The sequence below is a fragment of the Manis pentadactyla genome, chromosome 5 (assembly GCF_030020395.1).
Source record: "Manis pentadactyla isolate mManPen7 chromosome 5, mManPen7.hap1, whole genome shotgun sequence".
Lineage (NCBI taxonomy): Eukaryota > Metazoa > Chordata > Mammalia > Pholidota > Manidae > Manis > Manis pentadactyla.
The window spans coordinates 100,787,654-100,806,192 of NC_080023.1; the positions used below are offsets into that span (position 1 = coordinate 100,787,654).

At 35.5% G+C, this 18,539-nt stretch overlaps 1 protein-coding gene across 1 annotated transcript in view; it reads left to right on the forward strand.

Moving 5' to 3' along the window:
- The window catches only part of NDST3 (N-deacetylase and N-sulfotransferase 3), a 172,712-nt gene that overhangs the window by 69,796 nt on the left and 84,377 nt on the right, over window positions 1–18,539 (forward strand). Inside the window, exons 5-6 of the mRNA XM_057502571.1 lie at window positions 5,668–5,853; window positions 10,544–10,672. Coding sequence (XP_057358554.1) covers window positions 5,668–5,853; window positions 10,544–10,672 — 315 coding nt within the window. The remainder of the gene's footprint in view (window positions 1–5,667; window positions 5,854–10,543; window positions 10,673–18,539) is intronic.

The window sequence follows — 18,539 nt, forward strand, 5'->3', positions numbered from 1 at the left end:
CCATACTGGTTTCCATAGCAGTTGTACCAATTTACATTCCCACCAACAGTATAGGAGATTCCCTTTTCTCCATATCCTTGGCAATGCCTGTTATTTCTTGTCTTTTGGATAAGGGTCATTCTAACTGGTGTGAGGTGATATCTCATTTTTGTTTGGATTTGCATTGCCCTGATGATTAGCAATTTGGAGCATCTCTTCATGTGCCTGTTGCCATCTGTATTTCTTCTTTGGAGAAATGTCTATTAGGCCCTCCACCTATTTTTTTAATCAGGTTGTTTGGCTTTTGGTGTTGAGACATATGAGACCTTTACATATTTTGGATGTTAAGCCCTTATAAGATAACTACTTTATGAACATATTCTCTCATACTGTTGGATGACTTTTTGTTTTGTTAATGGTGTCCTTTCTGTATGGAAGCATTTTAGTTTGAGGTAGCCCCACTTGTTCATTTTTTATTTTGTGTCCCTTGCCAGGGGAGATGTGTCCAGGAAAACATTGCACATGTGTTTGTCTAAGAGATTTTTGCCTATGTTTCTTCTAAGAGTTTTATAGTTTCATGTCTTATATTCAGTTCTTTAATCCAGTTCAAGTTTACTTTTGAGTATGGTGTTAGACAGTAATCCAGTTTCATTCTCTTGCATGTAGCTGTCTAGTTTCCCCACACCACTTATTTAAGAGACTGTCTTTCTCCATTCTATATTCTTTTCTCCTTTGTTATATATTAATTTACCATATATGCGTGGGTTTATTTCTTGGCTCTCTATTCTGTTCCATTGATCTATGAGTCTGTTCTTGTGCCAGTACCATATTGTTTTGATTACCTTGGCTTTGAAGCATAGCTGCAAGTCAGGAAGCAATACACCCAGTTTTGTTCTTCTTGGAAAAGAAATTTTTGAGCTCAAAATACTTACCAGACATTGTGCTTAGTACCTTCCATGCATTCTCAATTAATCTTCACAACCACCAGTGAGGCTGGTAATTCTCATATTGAAAATGCAGAAAGTGAGGCCCTAGAGAGCTTATATAATTTCCCTAATATCACACAGCCAGTGAAAGCTGGAGAAAGGACTTGAACCCAAGTCTATCAATCTCTAATGCCCATGTAATCAGCAAGGTTTGTATAATTGAAAATTGCCATGCCATTGATTCTGTTATTGATTGCTATTAACAAAACCTTATAATCAACTTTTTATTACTTCCATGAAGAATATTAAAATCTGGATTTTTATAATTTTTTCTTTTAAATATCTGTTTATATGATTTATGTAGCTTCTTGTGTTTGGCAACAGCATTATGCCTTAACTGTCCTGGTGTCTATTATAAATACCATAGGCTACAATAGAGAACACAGTAGTTGTAACAAATGTCAGCTTTTCTATCTTTCAGGAATAATTTAAATTATTCAGCTATAATTAAAATTAGTAGTATGCACAGTTAATCTCAACCCTGTGGATATTCCAACCCTGTGGAAAGATTAAATGTGGTTGCAAGTACTTTGGGAATTTTAGCCTATCCCTGAATTGTTTACAGCTTTATGACCACTTAAGGACCCTGAAGATTCACATCAAATTCATCATTTCAAACTCTGAGAAAGCAGGATTAAACTAAACACTCCAGTTCCTCAATTGTCCCTCCAGATAATTTTACTTTCAGTTATTTTGCTACAGAATTTAAAAATAACTGAAATATAAAAAATACAGAAATATAAAAAACAACATTTGTTATATTTCTATCAATGTCTTCATGTATTTACTTAAAGAAATTTTAGCGATTCAAAAACAATCAGCCTCGCCTGTAAAAAGTACAAGTATTTGCATCATTCTTTTGAATATTCTTATAAAAGTTCATCTTTTAATGGTGTGTTTACTTATGGTGAAACACTCAACAATGTCATGACTATACTTTAATAATTCGGAAGGGAACACTAAGAGAGGAAAGTAGCATGTGCTCTATTAAATGGAAGCTTACCTGAAATAAATTACATCATTATTAGGTAAGACTAGAAGAAAATATGTCACTCTATCCCAAATAATTATTTCTTAGAGGTCACCAGTGAAAATGAAGTTTAAAGCTGAGTATGCACACCTTTTGTAATTATTTTTAGTATCGGAAGCAGGCAAGAGAGGAATTGGATAGAATGGTTAGAAGCCTATGCTGGAAGATCATGGAATATAATGATAGGATGATGACAGAATTGTAGAAAAGTGGATAAATTCAAGATACATACTGGAGGTAGTACTAATACGATGTGATAATGGAATAGATTTAGGAGAAAATGAAGAAACTGATATCAAGAATAATATCTAACTTTTTCTATACAAGAACTGGTTGGTTGATGATTAAGTCTCACTTAATGACCTGGAGGAACCCTGGGGAAAGAGCATATCTAGTAGATCTGAGAGATGGAGATGAAGAGTTTGATTGTAAGACTATTAATCCCACTTGTGTTTTAATTATTTAACTTATATTTCATAGCAATATAGCCATATTCCCCAGTCTTTTTGGTTCATATCCTCCACTAGGAAAATCTTGGATTACAGAGTTCCTGGGCGCTACTTTCCAACCAATTTTAATGAAAAGAGTAAGAATAATTAACTTTTAAAGATAAAATTTAGTCTATTATTTTAGACTTTTTTCCCCCAGATTACAAAGTGATATGTACCTAATTTCAAATTAAAAGCTCTAAGAGAAGACAGTCAAGAATTTAGCATTATGGCTAAACCTTCTAAAACATGATCATGTACCTTCTAGAACATACTACCCACATCTTAACTCAAACTTTTCTATGCAGTAAGGTTTCAGGTGTTCTCTCTGGTGTTGAATGAAACTTTGAGGACCAATTTATCTTGCCCTTATCTAAAACTCATTTGAAAGAGACTTCCTACTAACTCTCAATGATTTGCAGGCTAGAGTTAAATGGCACAGTTCAGAGCATTTGGACAGATGAGGAGGGAAGCAGGCACAAAAATAGACAGACAGTGGGATAGAAGTCACAGAAGCTTCACAAGAGAGAATCCTAAAATCTACAGTGAAAGTGAAAAAAAGGGCCTATCTCTTTTACTGACAAAAAGATGGCTCAGTGGTTTCTTATTTCAACATTGTAGTTAAGTAGTAGAATCACAGCTTATTTTTAAAAAATGGAAGCAGGGCAGTAATAACAATAATAATAATATGCATTCAATGTGTATCATGCTTCAGGAACTATACTAAATGCTTTCTTTGTATATTATTTAATTTCCCCTGAGCATCTTTGAGTTGAGTACTCTTATAACTAGCATTTTAGAGAACAGGACAGGAGGCTTACAGGTCATAAACCATTCACCAAAGGCCACACAAGTGGTAAATGGGAGAGAGAAATAACCAGAAATGTCTGACTCTACAAGTGGAGTTTCTCCACCACCATCACACACTGTATCAGCACACAAATAAAAGAGGTGACTAACAAGCCACAGCATTTTACTGTTAAAAGCTAGAGAAAAAAATCGTGTATACATTGGTTCCCCAATATTTGGGAGTATTCAAAATACAGGAAATGACCCTACTGTGTGCTGGACCATCCTTTTCTTACAGTATTCCTGAAGGCACAGCTGACCTCTTGTTGACATTTAAAACTACTTAGAGTTTTTTGTCAGCATAATCTGCAAATTTGGAGATAAGTAAATTTTACATGTAGTTCCTGTCATTGTGAATTTCATCCTTGCTTCTTTCCATGCCCTTTAAAAAACTGCTAACCAGTAACTGTTAATTTTTTTCTTTAAACTTCTGTAATTGAAATTCATTTTCTCTCATCTTGGCCATTATCACTGCACCTCTATTCTTCAGCCAGCTTAGACGAATTCTTCCCTAATCTTTTCAAACACAAACTATCTGTTAGTAAATTATTTTTAGTTGAAAAAAATTTGATGTAGTTTGAGCTTTAAAAAACCAGTAAAAAAAAAAAGTGAGATATTTCAATTCAAAAAAATGAAATTCCAAATAATATAGGAATAGTTGCCTAAGTAAGGTTATTACTACAAAGACACGAATAAAATGAACAGCATGAGATTTTCCCCCTCTCCCTTCAGAAGCATAGGTGTGGTCTGCTCCACCTTGAATCCCCCCCATTCTCTTACTCACAGCAGTGATGTGGCAGCACTTTCATCCTCCACTACTGCTGACTAAACTGAGTTTTAAATGATGAATGGAGTTGATGAGAGGAAGGAGGCGTTCCAGTTGGGGTGGACAATGTGTACAGTGTACAACAGAGATATGAAGGGAATCATCAGAAATCAGGCTAGAGGGAAGAATGAATGCTGATAGGATTTGAAGCTGTGTAGGTAGACTGGGACCAAATTTTGAGAGCCTTTTAAGCCTTATGTGAAGGAGTCTGACAGATAGTTAGATAATGACAACCCACTGGCCATCCATTTTCCCTGTGTTCAGGTGCTTCATATGCTTCCTTCACCTCCTGTATTATTTAGGTTTAAAAACAAAGCTATCCATACCTGCCCCTTTTTTCAAATCCATTCATAGCATATTTCTACAATTCAATGCACTTAGTAATCTGATAAAATGGTTCTCTGTATGTGAAACTGATCTCTAACATGAAGAAAAGCCATTACTAGTTCAAAGGAAGCTTATTTGGGTAGAACTTTTTGAAGACTATAAAGCAATTTAAAAATACAGATAGAAAAATAAAATATCATTCAGGAGAATAATACACAACTACTACTGAAGCCATGGGAGTTCTTTTTATAAAAGACATGTGTCATCTTTTATGCCTGTTAAATTTTTCGCTATGCCAGAGAGACTGTATCAGGATTAATGGACCAGCTCAAATGAAGAACAATCACAATTATACCAAGGTTATCCCAAGACCTGTCCAAAATAATCCAGATGTCACATAGATTTATTTTTAGAATTTACAGACCTGGTCAGGATCAACTGAAGAGAAGAAAGTAGTGTGTGGTGTGTGTGAGTGTGTGCATGTGTGTGTGAGTGTGTGTGTGTGTGTGTGTGTGTAATTTTAAAATTATAATTTTTTAACTGGACTCATTTTATGTATACAAGCTTAACTTCAAATGTATACATTTTATGCATACAACCTCCAACTTTAAAGAAAATTGCTCTATAAAATTTTGCCACATTTTCTAATTGAAAGTGTGTGCTTCTACCAAGGCAGGGGACATGATCTGTTACTGGACCACATGCCAAGATACCAACAAAAATGTGCAAACTTTGTGGAAACTGGGCAGCAGGCAAAACAAAATCCTGTTAACAGGTCTAGTGAACTCAGAATATGTTCTTTCCCTCTAATAAATGTTGGTTTTATTTGGTGGGAAATGCTGAATGTTGTTTACAGCAAGTGTTTGTCATTTAACTTACTGAAACTGTGAAACAGGACAGGTGGCTATGACAGAGCACTGAATGCAGACTCTTTCAAAGTATTCATTAAAATCACTAGTCCTGTCCCACCAACACTTAAACACAATGTGTCAACAACACTGGTGGAATGGCTACCAGGCTTCCTGAAGTCTAGATATATTATTTATCACTTTAATTTTACAACACAATTAAGTAAAGATGGATTTTAGCAAATGTATTTACAGTACATTTGAAAAATCCTGGCATAAAAATAGGATGATGATACAACTTCCCACATGCTAATTAACATTTGCTTGATCTTAGGAGCATGGCATTCCTACCGGCATGGGCTACGCTGTAGCCCCTCACCACTCGGGCGTCTACCCTGTACATGTTCAGCTTTATGAGGCCTGGAAGAAGGTTTGGAATATTAGAATCACCAGCACTGAAGAATATCCACATCTGAAACCAGCTAGATACAGGAAGGGCTTCATCCACAAAAACATCATGGTGAGCTGCCTCCGGTATGCATAGGGTGCAACTAATTCTGCCAGATTTACATTCCTCATTAGAAGAAAGAATGAGAGAGAAGAGCAGAAATGTTAATAGCTTAACTGTAGGGAAAGCCCCATGTTGCAGGAAACATATTTGTCATATCTAAGCCAATGATGTCTTAATTAAAGTTACTTCTTCTCAATTCTTCGAATATAACTTTAAAATGATTTTTACTGACACTACCGCTATTAAGCAGGCATGACATTAAAATACTAAGGAAACATTAAACCTAAACTGCAGATAATTTAGAGAAGCCACTATTTCTTCAAAAAGTTAGTGTGTAAAACTAACTTTTTTAGTTTAATATATTAACCATACTGCTCTTTTACAAGCCAAACTCTGTTCTCTTTACCATGTCAGACTAAAAAAAAAATTCAACTATTTGCAGCATGAAGCCACATGTGAAGTCCTGCATAAGCATTAACAGATCATAATAAGAGTACAAATTAGAGATATGTTAATTAAATCATTTAATTATCCACTGTCAAATTCTCTCCAAAGCTTCTCTATTTTGTTTTGTTTTGTTTTTTTATGCTGGTGACAATTGCATATTGTCAGGATATGTTATTACCTAGTACTTTGTGGGACCTCCCAAAGTAAGTAATTAAATTCTAATTTTTTCCCGAATCAGAAAATCCAAAGAGTACTGGTGAAGTTAGGAATGGGTCTTCTGCTTTAGACAAACACTGGGAAGGAACACCAAGTATGAAGACCACTGGCACTGTAACTGTCTGTCAAACCATGTTTGAACAGATGTCTACCCTCCAGAATTAGGTGTAACTGATTGCTTTTCAGTTTTCCAATGTCTGCAAAAATTACAGAATGGGTAATGACATTTAACTTGGATTAACTCCCATCTTGACTTTTCCCTCAATAAAAACGGTTATAAATGCTAGATGGGGCCATAATGGCCATATTTTATCCCAAACTGCCCTTCCTCTTTATTGAAAATGAACTCACTGTGCCTCAAGCTGCCAGCCTTCTGACCAGAGAGAGTTTAGAAAGCCTGGATTATATTATAATTTAAAAGCATTCAATACCTCCTGTCGTTTTTAAACCATATGCAGTCTTAGTAGAATAGTGAATGTAAGTCTCTAAGGACTTTATTCAATGTTATTCTCTTTTGTTTCTGTTATCCTCTCTGCAGCCGGCAAACCTGCTTGGATATGTCACATGAGATACACTCATTTTTATTTCTCATGAAAACATATTTTACCTGTATCAGAAATGCATGAATCTTGCAGGTGATAAAGGCTCTAACAGATTTCCTGTTCTGATGAAACTGTCCCTGTGGTTCCTTCCACTTTTGCAGCAATCCATGGAAACCCTATAGATTTGCTTTGTAGGCTCTTGGATGAGAATGTGCAAATGGGAATTGTTCGGCAGACAGCTGTTTATGCAGTTAAGAGAGAGAGGATAGGGCCTGGAGTCACCCGAATAGAGCTGCCAGTTAGAACACAGAGCCAACATGTGCTGTTGGGCAGAGACTACAGAGAAAAGATCAGGGAAGGGAGGGGTAGACCTTACTTAGATCGAACATATTTTCTTTTATGAAATGAGGGGAAACTTTATTGTCATTAAAGTTGATTGATTCATAAATCAAAATTAAAAAGCCTTAAATGAAACTCACAATCTTCCCTTTGAGCCAGCTATTGATCCTGCTGTCCCTAATTCAGTTCTGTAATTTGAATGTCACGTCACCTCCCTCAACTTCCAATCAGTGTCTACATTTCATCAATAATTCCTTTAATAATTTTTTAATTTTCTTCCTTCTCCCAGAGCCTAACTGACTACTTTGACTTTCATATGTAATCTGTGGTACTGGTTCCCACTTTGTCTATTTACAGCTCCTCTCCATGTCCCACTGCAGTCTACCCTACAGGCAGTGCCAGCCTTTTAGTCTTTCTAAAATGTCACCTTCATTTGGCCTTCCTAACCTTGATTACTTCCAATGATTTACACATCCCTTAAGTTACTCCTTCAGGGACCTGAAAACAATTTGTAGTAAGTCTACCTTTTTATCTTCTTTTTCCTGTAGCTAACAGACTCACTCCCACCAAAAAGGTCTGAAACAGTTTTATTACGTCCATGCCTTTGTTGTTCTTTCCACCTCAAAAGACTTTCTGACCACTTTCTACTTACTCTTATTTCCTTTGTTTCTCATATCAAGTCCTGTTTTTTATATAACTTAATGTAAAATACCTTGTTCTATGGAATCTCAATACCATAGAGATTAACCCAGGCCTACACTGATCTTATTCTCCTCTGAATTCCTATAACATCACCTTATAACTCCACTAGGAACATAAAAGCCTGCTACATTGCTAGGTGTTTGAGCCCGGACCAGAGTCTCTGAACCCCCTGTGCTATCGCGTTATCTTGTCTATCTTCATTCAGTAGGGAACTGATGGGAAGCAGGATTCTCTACCCTAACCCCCTGGTTGTTAAATGTGATTCTCTTGAGAAAACCAGAGAGCTCTAAGCAATTAGAGTATAGATTCTGATTATCTACTTAGTGATCTTAATGGAAATGCACTTTGATAGAGACTCTTATCAATCCTGCTGGCAGCATCCTAGATAGTCTCTAATGGTAGCTTCCAGACACATTTGTTGTCAGTTATTCCAGATTTAGGCCTTAGGTACAGGAAACTGGCTTCACAGAATGTGTTCAGTGTCCTGGAGCATTATGTTCAGGGAGCAAGGCGATGGACTATGACCCTCTGACACCCCGCCCATCTCCTCGGCCGCCTGTGGCAGCCTGCTGGTCATCCCAGAGCTCATGGTGGCTCTCCTCCTCTCAGCAGGTGTGCTTCTCCCCAGAGATGCAGAGTGAAGCCTGATACTTCTTTTTCCCTGGGTTCAAACTCAAACAATTTGAGAAATAAACAAAACTCAACTTTCTTTTCACTTCTTTCTCCATTTTGCACAGAATCATCTAGGCAATCAAGTCCCAAAGATGGCTTTGTATGTTCCCATAATTTTTCAAACAAGACACTCAAACTGAATCCTAAAAGTGATTCAAAATCATGAACTTCTAAAATGCAAAATAAACTGGCATTTAATCACATGTAGGCATTTCATTATTTAGGTTTTGGGTATTTCTCCTTACTCCACACTGTAAATCCTTCAAGAGTAGAAAGCGTATTTTTTTGTGTTCTCCCACATGGACTTCAATAGAGTTTAGAATATGTATTTGTTAAATAAGTAAATAAATACATGCTTTATAAAGCTTTGATTTCTAGGAAATCACATTTCCATGAATTGTTAGGGAATATATTTAATTCAGTTAGAAACTTCACATTTAATTCTTTTTTGTCCTTGATTTTGTATATAACATTGTGAGAATGTATGTTTTTAAACATAGACACCATTAAAGCTAATACTCAGCAATAAACTGAAGTTCTATTAACTATTTCATAAAGATGAAATAGCTTCTAAAGATATAATTTTCACTAATTTATCAAAATAAGTAACAAAGTTTTTATTTATACAGTAATATATGATGTACTGATTGAGCTGAGAATTCCAAGTGCTAGATTGAAATTTATCATAACACACATTCAAACTAAAGAAAAAGAGCTAGTATATTTGTAAAGATTGGGATATCCTTTACAGGTATTATTTTAAAAGCACTTACTGACTCAAATGTGCTTTAAGAATAAAAACAGAAAATGTAAAGATCAATTTGCTGAGTACAATAAGCAGAAGATCTGTTTGTGATTCTGTATACTGTAGCTCTCCAAAGTATATTCATTAATTTTCTACTACTTTACATATAGTGTGATAGACACAGGTCATAAAGAAGTCATTATATAAAATTTAGCAAAAGATTGTGCCATTTTATAGGGCTTTAACTCATACTTTCTTTTATAATTGCACTGATATTTTACCAGAAAAACTGTAAGAATTTGAGAAACACTTGTCTTTGTCACAAATGTATATAATTGAAGCAAATAATGCCTCTTATATACAAAAGCTGAAAAGACGACTCCTTACTAAGAGATCTTTTATGATTTTGTTTGTGACACTTCATAAAAATTACGGACAAAACTCATAATCTCTTTTTTTTTTAGGAACTGGCAAGCTACAGACTTAGAATTTGGAGCCTACTATAACCTGCAGTCATCCTTTCAGACTAGAGCAGATACTATGATTTGTGTCCCAAATTCTTGCTCTAATTTAAAATGTCATTTCCTAAAAATCACATTAATAATTGACTTCATTTTCTAATGTATGTGTAGAATCTGGCAGAAAGTATTATCCCTAAAATTTCTGCCTGCTAGATTTACAATGTAGCATGAAAAATTCCAATATTTACAAATTTTTATAGTCTCCTTTTACTTCTTTTCTGTTTTATTTTTAAGATGCTGGAACATTCTAGGCTTCATAACAGAAGTACTGACTTAAAGATTTAAAATAGATAAGTAGCTAAAATAATCCAGGGTGTATCCTAGTTTTAGAAGGTTTCTTCAGCTTTCTTCAGTATTCCTTCTGTACTGACATCATCCTCACTTTCTGGACCTTAGTTAAGAGTTGAATAATGACATCAACTTGTGCATCATTTTTCATGAAGAAAAAAATGTAAGTTTCAAGAAATTAATCGGTTGAAAGAAACTTTTTCCTTACTTGTTCATTCTTTTTTCAGGTTCTTCCAAGACAAACCTGTGGGCTTTTCACCCACACAATCTTCTACAAAGAATATCCAGGAGGTCCTAAAGAGCTGGACAAGAGTATTCAAGGAGGTGAACTTTTCTTCACTGTAGTCCTCAACCCAGTAAGTACTTTGAGTTACTCTTCAAATAAATAATAAAAAAATGACAGTGTGAATGAAAATTACCCTAACACAGAGGCCAGGGTTTGGGTAGTTATCAGCCAAATCAATACAAAGTTCTAGTTCTAAAACAGTAGTAAGAATTAAATGGAACCACATCTAGAAATGGTGGCAAACCCATTCTACAAGTAGAAATAACATGAGGAACTTATGGAAGAGCCAGGAAAGGGATTCAGCAGACCCTCCTCTGCATTGGAAAGCAATCAGAATTCAGAGATTCTTGCTTTTATAGCGAATCAGAATTTCACGTATAAAACTCTCTTATTCCCTCTGCAGACCAGTTTCTCATTTAGGTCATTATCTCTGTTATTCTTTTTTCTTATTTAGAGTAAAAGTATAAGCAAAATGAGAGAAGAATTAGATAAGCAAATATAGCCATTTTGGTACATTCATGGAAGATCTTGTCCCGCTGGGTCTCAGGTTGGGGGCAGAGCAGCCTGTTTAAGGAGCTACTTCTTCCTCTTTCACTTCTTAAAATTCGTCTGCCAGCTCCACTGGGAACCATTTGCACATATTTCTACTTGAGGCAGGCATTATAAAGTTGGAGAACTAATTGAAGTAAGGTGTATAAAGAAAAGAAGAGATTTTATTTCCCTTCTGAAAATCACTAACATAAAAAGTAAAGCTAGGTTTACTTATCAGGAGATGTATGGATATTTCATGACATTAGCATATTCAAGATAGTAAAAATGTAATTTTTCAAATGTGAAAAAAATTTTACCCACATAAAAGTCAGATAAGATAGGGGTGAAGAGAATAAAGTGTTAAAGGCCCTTGTCTTGACCATAATTTTACAAGTTGTGCAAATAAAATTTCAGGTATTTTTCATCATCTTCTTATATTCAAGAACTCTATTTCTCAGCTCCTAGAATATGAGCTGGAAATAAGGATAGCTCATCTTTGGGCACAATCAGCATGTGTATCTGAAAATCAGGATAGTTTGAAGTAGTGTGGCATGTGGCCTTTGGAATTATCAACTTTCATATCCCCAAAATATAAATAATTCTGATTTATACATCAGGAATAATCTGAGTCTTCTAACCTATCTATTCTTTACAAATGAAAATATCTTTGCAATCATCTCATATGACTTTCTTCTTCTCTTTTTTTCTCAATTCAGCCAGTAATACACAGGCAAAAGAGTTAAACCAATAACTGATTATGAACTGAAGTCTTGATTAAAATATTTTTAATATGCTAACATTTTTATCAATAATTTTAAGAGTGCTTTAATCTGTAATCTATAAAACTCTAAAGTTTTGCACTTTATTTCATCATAGAACAATAGGACTATGAGCATCTAATTATCCATTGCTTCTTTTAACCAATAGTTGCTTTGGTACATAAGATATTCCTAGTGGTATTGTAATTTCAGAACTTTCTAGACCAAATTAGCTTCATGTAACTTGGAAGAAATTCAAAACAGATTATTCATGTACAACAGATTTATAAGAAATATTTTTCACTAATTAAAACCCAAATTATTTTCTTAATTAAAAATAAATCTTATAATAAAGCTTTTATTACTCTTGGGTACTAAACTAGCTGAAAAAACTCTTTAAATGTTTAGGAAACCTTGCTACCTTTCAGGCCTTTGTCAATAACACTTGGCAGTTTTGTTTGTCTTGATAAGGAGACCCACAGGGAATAAAATGAAGAAAGCATCTTCTCAAAACTTGTTCTTTAGTAGATTCAAAAAACTTTGTTAGATAATTGCTTTCAGATAAATGCTAAGATTCAAAATAAATGACAGATCTTATCAGACACTATAAAACAGGCAAAAAATCCAAATTAACTTCTAGCATGCCAACCCCGATTTCTAGAAGCAGTAATTCCCTGGAGGTTTATGGTTGAGAAACCCAATTCCAGACTCAGGCCAAGTCTTGCCCAAGGGGAAACTCCTGTCATTAGTTGATGATGTTTACATTGCAGAACTGGGTGTGGAGTGGTGGTGTGTTTCCCATGAAATCTCCATCCCCAAATTAAATATTTGGATAAATTCTGTGTTAAATTAAGGCAGGTCCAGATATAGCAAGGCATGGTATATGGTGGTGTATTCCCGGATGGACAGGTTTCTCAGATCCAGGGGAGATGGCCGTGCTACAGGATAACACAGAATATCCAGTATGGATATACTGCAAGGCATGCTAGTAATTTAGCAAATGACACTCTTTTTAGGACAGAATGAGAATGAGAAAACCTTCATGGAATCAAAGTAGGTATTCGCTTCAGGAAAGATAGGGTTTTTAATTATAGTGGATTTGAAAGGTAGCCATTGATATCCAAAGTAATACCCAGGCCTCAATTAGAAGTGTCATTTTCTGGGAAGGCTTAATGATTTATTATTTACTACAAAAAAGTAGATGTATATTGAGAAATACATATGGCTCTTAAATATAGCAAAATACACATTTGAGTGGAAAATGGAAATACGAGAGCAGGACTTTAATTAATATGGTTTTCTTTTTTCTGTCTGTCAATATGATACCAAGATGCTACAAAAAGTTCTACCAGGAGGTCACTGGGGTGAGAGGTGGCTGTAACGAAGTGCCTCTCAGAGTTAAACCAGAATAGATCACAACAAAGATAACTAGATTTCTGGCCTAAAATGTTCTGCTCTTAGCAAAGTATTGTTCATTGCTATTGAAAGAAAGCATCAACCAAGTAAATTTAATACAAATAAAGAGTTACAATGATAAATGTTAGCACTATCTAGGAAAGAGGAAACCTTGGTCTTCTCCAAATGAGTATTTCTAATGTTACAGGCCTACATACCTCTGACGTGAGTTGGATGCTAAGATTTTGATTAACAGACTTTAAGGTTCAGGTGCAGCTGGGAGGTGGGCCATCAGTCAGTCAGAGCCGGACCATTAAGAATTCAATTCTTCTATTCTTCTTTCTGATTCTAAACTCAGCCAGCAACTTCCTGTTTAAAGTTCGTTTTTCTATACAGAACTACTATAGGAAAATAATATGTTGATCATAAGGACTTATACTTTCTGAACAGTAATTTGCAAAGCAATTTTATAAATCTTTCAATTGGTAAATACATTCCATATAACCTGACTACCAGGAGAGGATCCTCTGGTGGTACAAAGTCTAATACTTCCGTTCCTCTATGATTTATAATTCCCCATTTTAAACTAATAGATGGCATTCTGTTTTTATTTATCAGTCTCATAATCTTTGTTAATTTGATTCTGCCTCTGGGAAATGTATGCTCTCTGTCAGTGTACTGAATCAGGCTGGAATCTTTCATACCCTGATGTGTTTGTTGATTACCCCAGGGTAGTAAGAGTTACCTATGGATATTCCAGGGGGAGAGTGCCACTGGATTATCCCAGAGTTACTGCCAGCTGCAGGCACACAAGCACAGAATTTCTATACAAACATGTAATAACACCCAACACAAATATTTTTTATCAATTCATAGGACTACAAGTACCCTCATATATACCTTTTAAAATAGTGAGAGTCTACTTACTTTACATACTTATATAAAATAATACATAGAGAAGTACTAAGAACTGAAACTTATGAAGATGACAAAGATGCATTGACAATGGCTGCACCTGCCCTCAAACAGATCCTATAAATTTGTGATGTATAATTACACAAAGGAACTAGTAAGTATACACTCTCCCTTTTAACGAGTTTCCAGTTCCACCTATCTTAAGAAGATGTTCTAATACTTAACTAGTGTGACAAGTGGAATAGTTCTGGATTATATAAGATTGTTCCTTTTGTGGGAGTCATATTATCTCCTATTCCTCTGAAAAAAGACAACCTTCCTGTTCCATTGACAAATTGTTCTGAGTCTTTGCTTATGCTCTTGTTCAGTAAACAGACTTCAGATATTGAGTCAATAACAATTGATATTTGTGGAATGATTTGCCTCCCTCCAACTTGATAATAAAGTCAGTGCTTGCTTTACTTATTAATCCAGAAGAGTTGTAGATTGTCATGAGATTCATGCTCTTGCAACACTTCTTGGAATTCAAGTGGAGCAAATCCCTGACAGCATAGCAGCATCATACTTCCTTCATTGAACATCCCTTCCAAACAGTAACTAACCCCTTTATGCCCATATATTATTAAATATTTTTCATATCTGTGCTTCTCAATTTGATATAGCAGCCATCCACTGTACTATTCATACCATCCTACCCAAACCCCTGAAAGCGAAATCTAAGCTGTATTTCTCTAAAGAAAAATCATAAACATGGATGTGAATAGAATGAATATCTTGAACTAGGAGTAACCCATGAGTAGATTACAATGAAAGTAAAACAATGAAATTCACACAAGATGATGACCTGAATAAATAGAAATTAACTCATATTGAAATTTTTTAAGACAATAATATACGTGTGTAGGGGGATGTGTGTTTACCTATAAAATTCAACTAAAAGGAAAGTTTTTGGCTTAACATGAAATTTTATGTTTCTTTCTTTTCTTATTTACTAGTCCTGGAAAACATTGTGATAATAGAAAACCCCTTATTGAAAAATTAGCAGAAACATAATTCCTGAACATGCCTAATAATGAGTACTAGCTGGATACTTGAAAAAAAAATCCACACTTATTGCATTAGAATCTCCAGGGGACAGTTTTGGGGTACATGCATACTTAGGAGCTTTAGATGATCCCCATAATCCAGCAAATTGGGGAGATACTGCAGCGAAAGAATATGGAGAGATAATTTTGGTAACCAATGATTACCCAAAATCTGTTACAGACACTGCATACCTACAGTCAAGGTGTCAGAACTGAAAACGAGCACAAATCTTCAGTAGTTTTTTTTTTCTGTCTTTGCACAACATTAATTTATTCCTACTTTGACCTTAAGCATTGCAACAGAATTATGGTTTATTCATTTGCATAAATGTAGATGGTATAAAACAAATCTTTAAATGAGTTAATGTATGTGAAGCACTTAAAGAGGGTTTGGTCATGTTTGCATTACACAAGTATTACTACTTTTTTTCCCAAGAGGAAGAAAAATCTTAGGAGTCTAAAAGCATTTCAGCTCCTTATGGCTAATCTTTGTAATGGCTTCTGGCCACACTTGCCACAGCTCAGCACCACATTAGGTTAACTGTATTGAGCTCATTTCCCAGGTGGCTGGATGATACTTTTGATTTTTTAGGATGACTTTTGAGGCTGTCTTTGATGGTTTATGCCAAAGTCTCTCTTTTTTAGTCCCTTGAGTTTTGGGGAGCAAGTGAGTTGTTTTGAAGTAACCTACCATTAGATTTCACTTTCTTCTCATCACTTTTGGTTTATGAAAATGCCCTGGGTTTAAGCTTTTCATATTCTTTTCTTCTTCTTTTTTTTTCCTCTTTCTTTCATATTCATTTTATTATCATTAATCTACAATTACATGAAGAACATTATGGTTACTAGACTCCCCCCTTCACCAAGTCCCCCCCCACAAACCCCATTACAGTCACTGTCCATCAGCGTAGTAAGATGCTATAGACTCACTACTTGTCTTCTCTGTGTTGCACATCCTCCCTATGCCCCCCACCCACATTATACATGCTAATCGTAATGCCCCCTTTCTTTTTCCCTACCCTTATCCCTCCCTTCCCACCCCTCCTGCCCAGTCTCTTTCCCTTTGGTAACCGTTAGTCCATTCTTGGGTTCTGTGATTCTGCTGCTGTTTTGTTCCTTCAGTTTTTCTTTGTTCTTATACTCCACATATGAGTGAAATGGTTTGGTATTTGTCTTTCTCCACCTGGCTTATTTCACTGAGCATAATACCCTCTAGCTCCATCCATGTTGTTGCAAATGGTAGGATCTATTTTTTTCTTACGGCTGAGTAATATTCCATTGTGTATATGTACCACACCTTCTTTATCCATTCATCTACTGATGGGCATTTAGGTTGCTTCTATTTCTTGGCTATTGTAAATTGTGCTGTGATAAACATAGGGGTGCACCTGTCTTTTTCGAACTGGAGTGCTGCATTCTTCGGGTAAATTCCTAGAAGTAAAATTCCTGGGTCAAATGGTATTTCTATTTTGAGCTTTCTGAGGAACCTCCATACTGCTTTCCACAATGGTTGAACTAATTTGCATTCCCACCAGCAGTGTAGGAGGGTTCCCCTTTCTCCACAACCTCGCCATCATTTGTTGTTGTTTGTTCTTCAGTAGTTTTTTAAAAACACAATGAGAATAAATGTTTTTCTTAGTGATCAGAGAACTCTAGCTTGAACTGCAGTTTGAAACAGGCTAACTCCTGTTCATCCTTTAAAACTTAGCTTAAGAGTCACCTTCCTCAGGAAACCTTCTCTACTTGGGTTTAGATGCCCCTCTTTGTGTTCCCCTTAGCATCCTCTGCAAACTTTTTCAAAGGACTTATTACCCTGCATTGTAGAGTCAGGTTTGCTATTAGCATGTTTGCTTTTTGTGGTAGAGAATGTGTCTTTCAACTCTAAAACCATCCCAGTGCCTAAACATAATGCCTTGTACCTAGTTTTTGAATAACATATATTAAGGAAAAGAAACTGACTTTTCTAATGACCTACTACAAAAAAAAAAATTAAAGAAAGGAAATTTGGGTCTATATAAAATAGTTTCCAAATCAAAAACATCAGTAAAGTTTGTTTTATGAGTTGGATGGGACTGAATTGTGGTGTTGTGTATTATTTTTATATATATGTTGTCCCTTCTGTATAAAGACTTCTTTTTGTTGAGTTCCTCTGGTTGTAAGGACTAGAGAGTTACCTCAAGTAATAGGTGTAAGAGACTCCAGAAAGTTGAGAAATCAGGGTCTTTTGGACTTAGAGGGCTCTTCTGAGGCCAACACAGTTCTGGGGTCCATAAAAAATGAGAATTCCTGATTTTGATCTTAGTACATTTATATGAACACAACAGATGCTTTTCATGTGTCTGTTTCTTTTTTTCCACTCTTGAAGATATATTTTCTTCTCTGATTCAAAAGTGCTGCTTATTTAAGGCTTTTGCACCCTCACTAATTAATCTTACAATGGCCCATTGCAACTGCAATCAAGCATTTTCCATGTAAGAGTCATCTTCAATTCTAACTTTCTGACTGGTTCATACTCTTCGGTAGCTCAGGTCAAATTCCCAAGCAAGGGAATCTATTTGCTCTAATCACTTTTTAAAGTAAGCTAATGTCAGTACTGGCCTACTATGAAACAGATACTCTTGGTTCATGTGGGCCCTACCCTACCAGCAGCTGCCAACCTCCATTCAAAACTATGGCTGGGCAATGCCTGCCTGAAAGCTCTCCTTTCAGCAAAGGCTTGCAAGGTGTGAGCACTGTGGGTACCGTCTAGCCTGAATCTGAACCCTGTGGGAATAGTCATGGTCTCCAATCAATTCTAGAAGATTTGGGCATAATCTGAACCTCTTTGGAGAGGGCCTAAAGATTAATATTTCAGCTTGTAAAGTGTAATTAAGTAGCTTTCTTAGGTAGAACCAATTAATTTCATTTACGATATTATTATCTTGCTTTTAAAATGCAAGTTCCAAGACAGCAAGTACATCTTATGTTTTGTTTTCTCTATTTCCTAATACTAAGAACAGTTCCTTGAATGTAGCAGGTACTGAAAAAATAATTCATAACTGAATGAATGAAATTAAATATCCAAAAAAGTGGAGTGGGGTACTGGCCAAGCAAATTGTATTCCCCCCATAGCAGAATACAGTCAGCCATTTAAAAACACATTGTATAATTATTTTAATGACATGGGAAAATTCAGGGTATGGTCAGTGAAAAGAGAGTAAGTTATAAGAAAATTAGGTGAGCATGGAAATAAGCTAGAAAGAATTCATCAGAA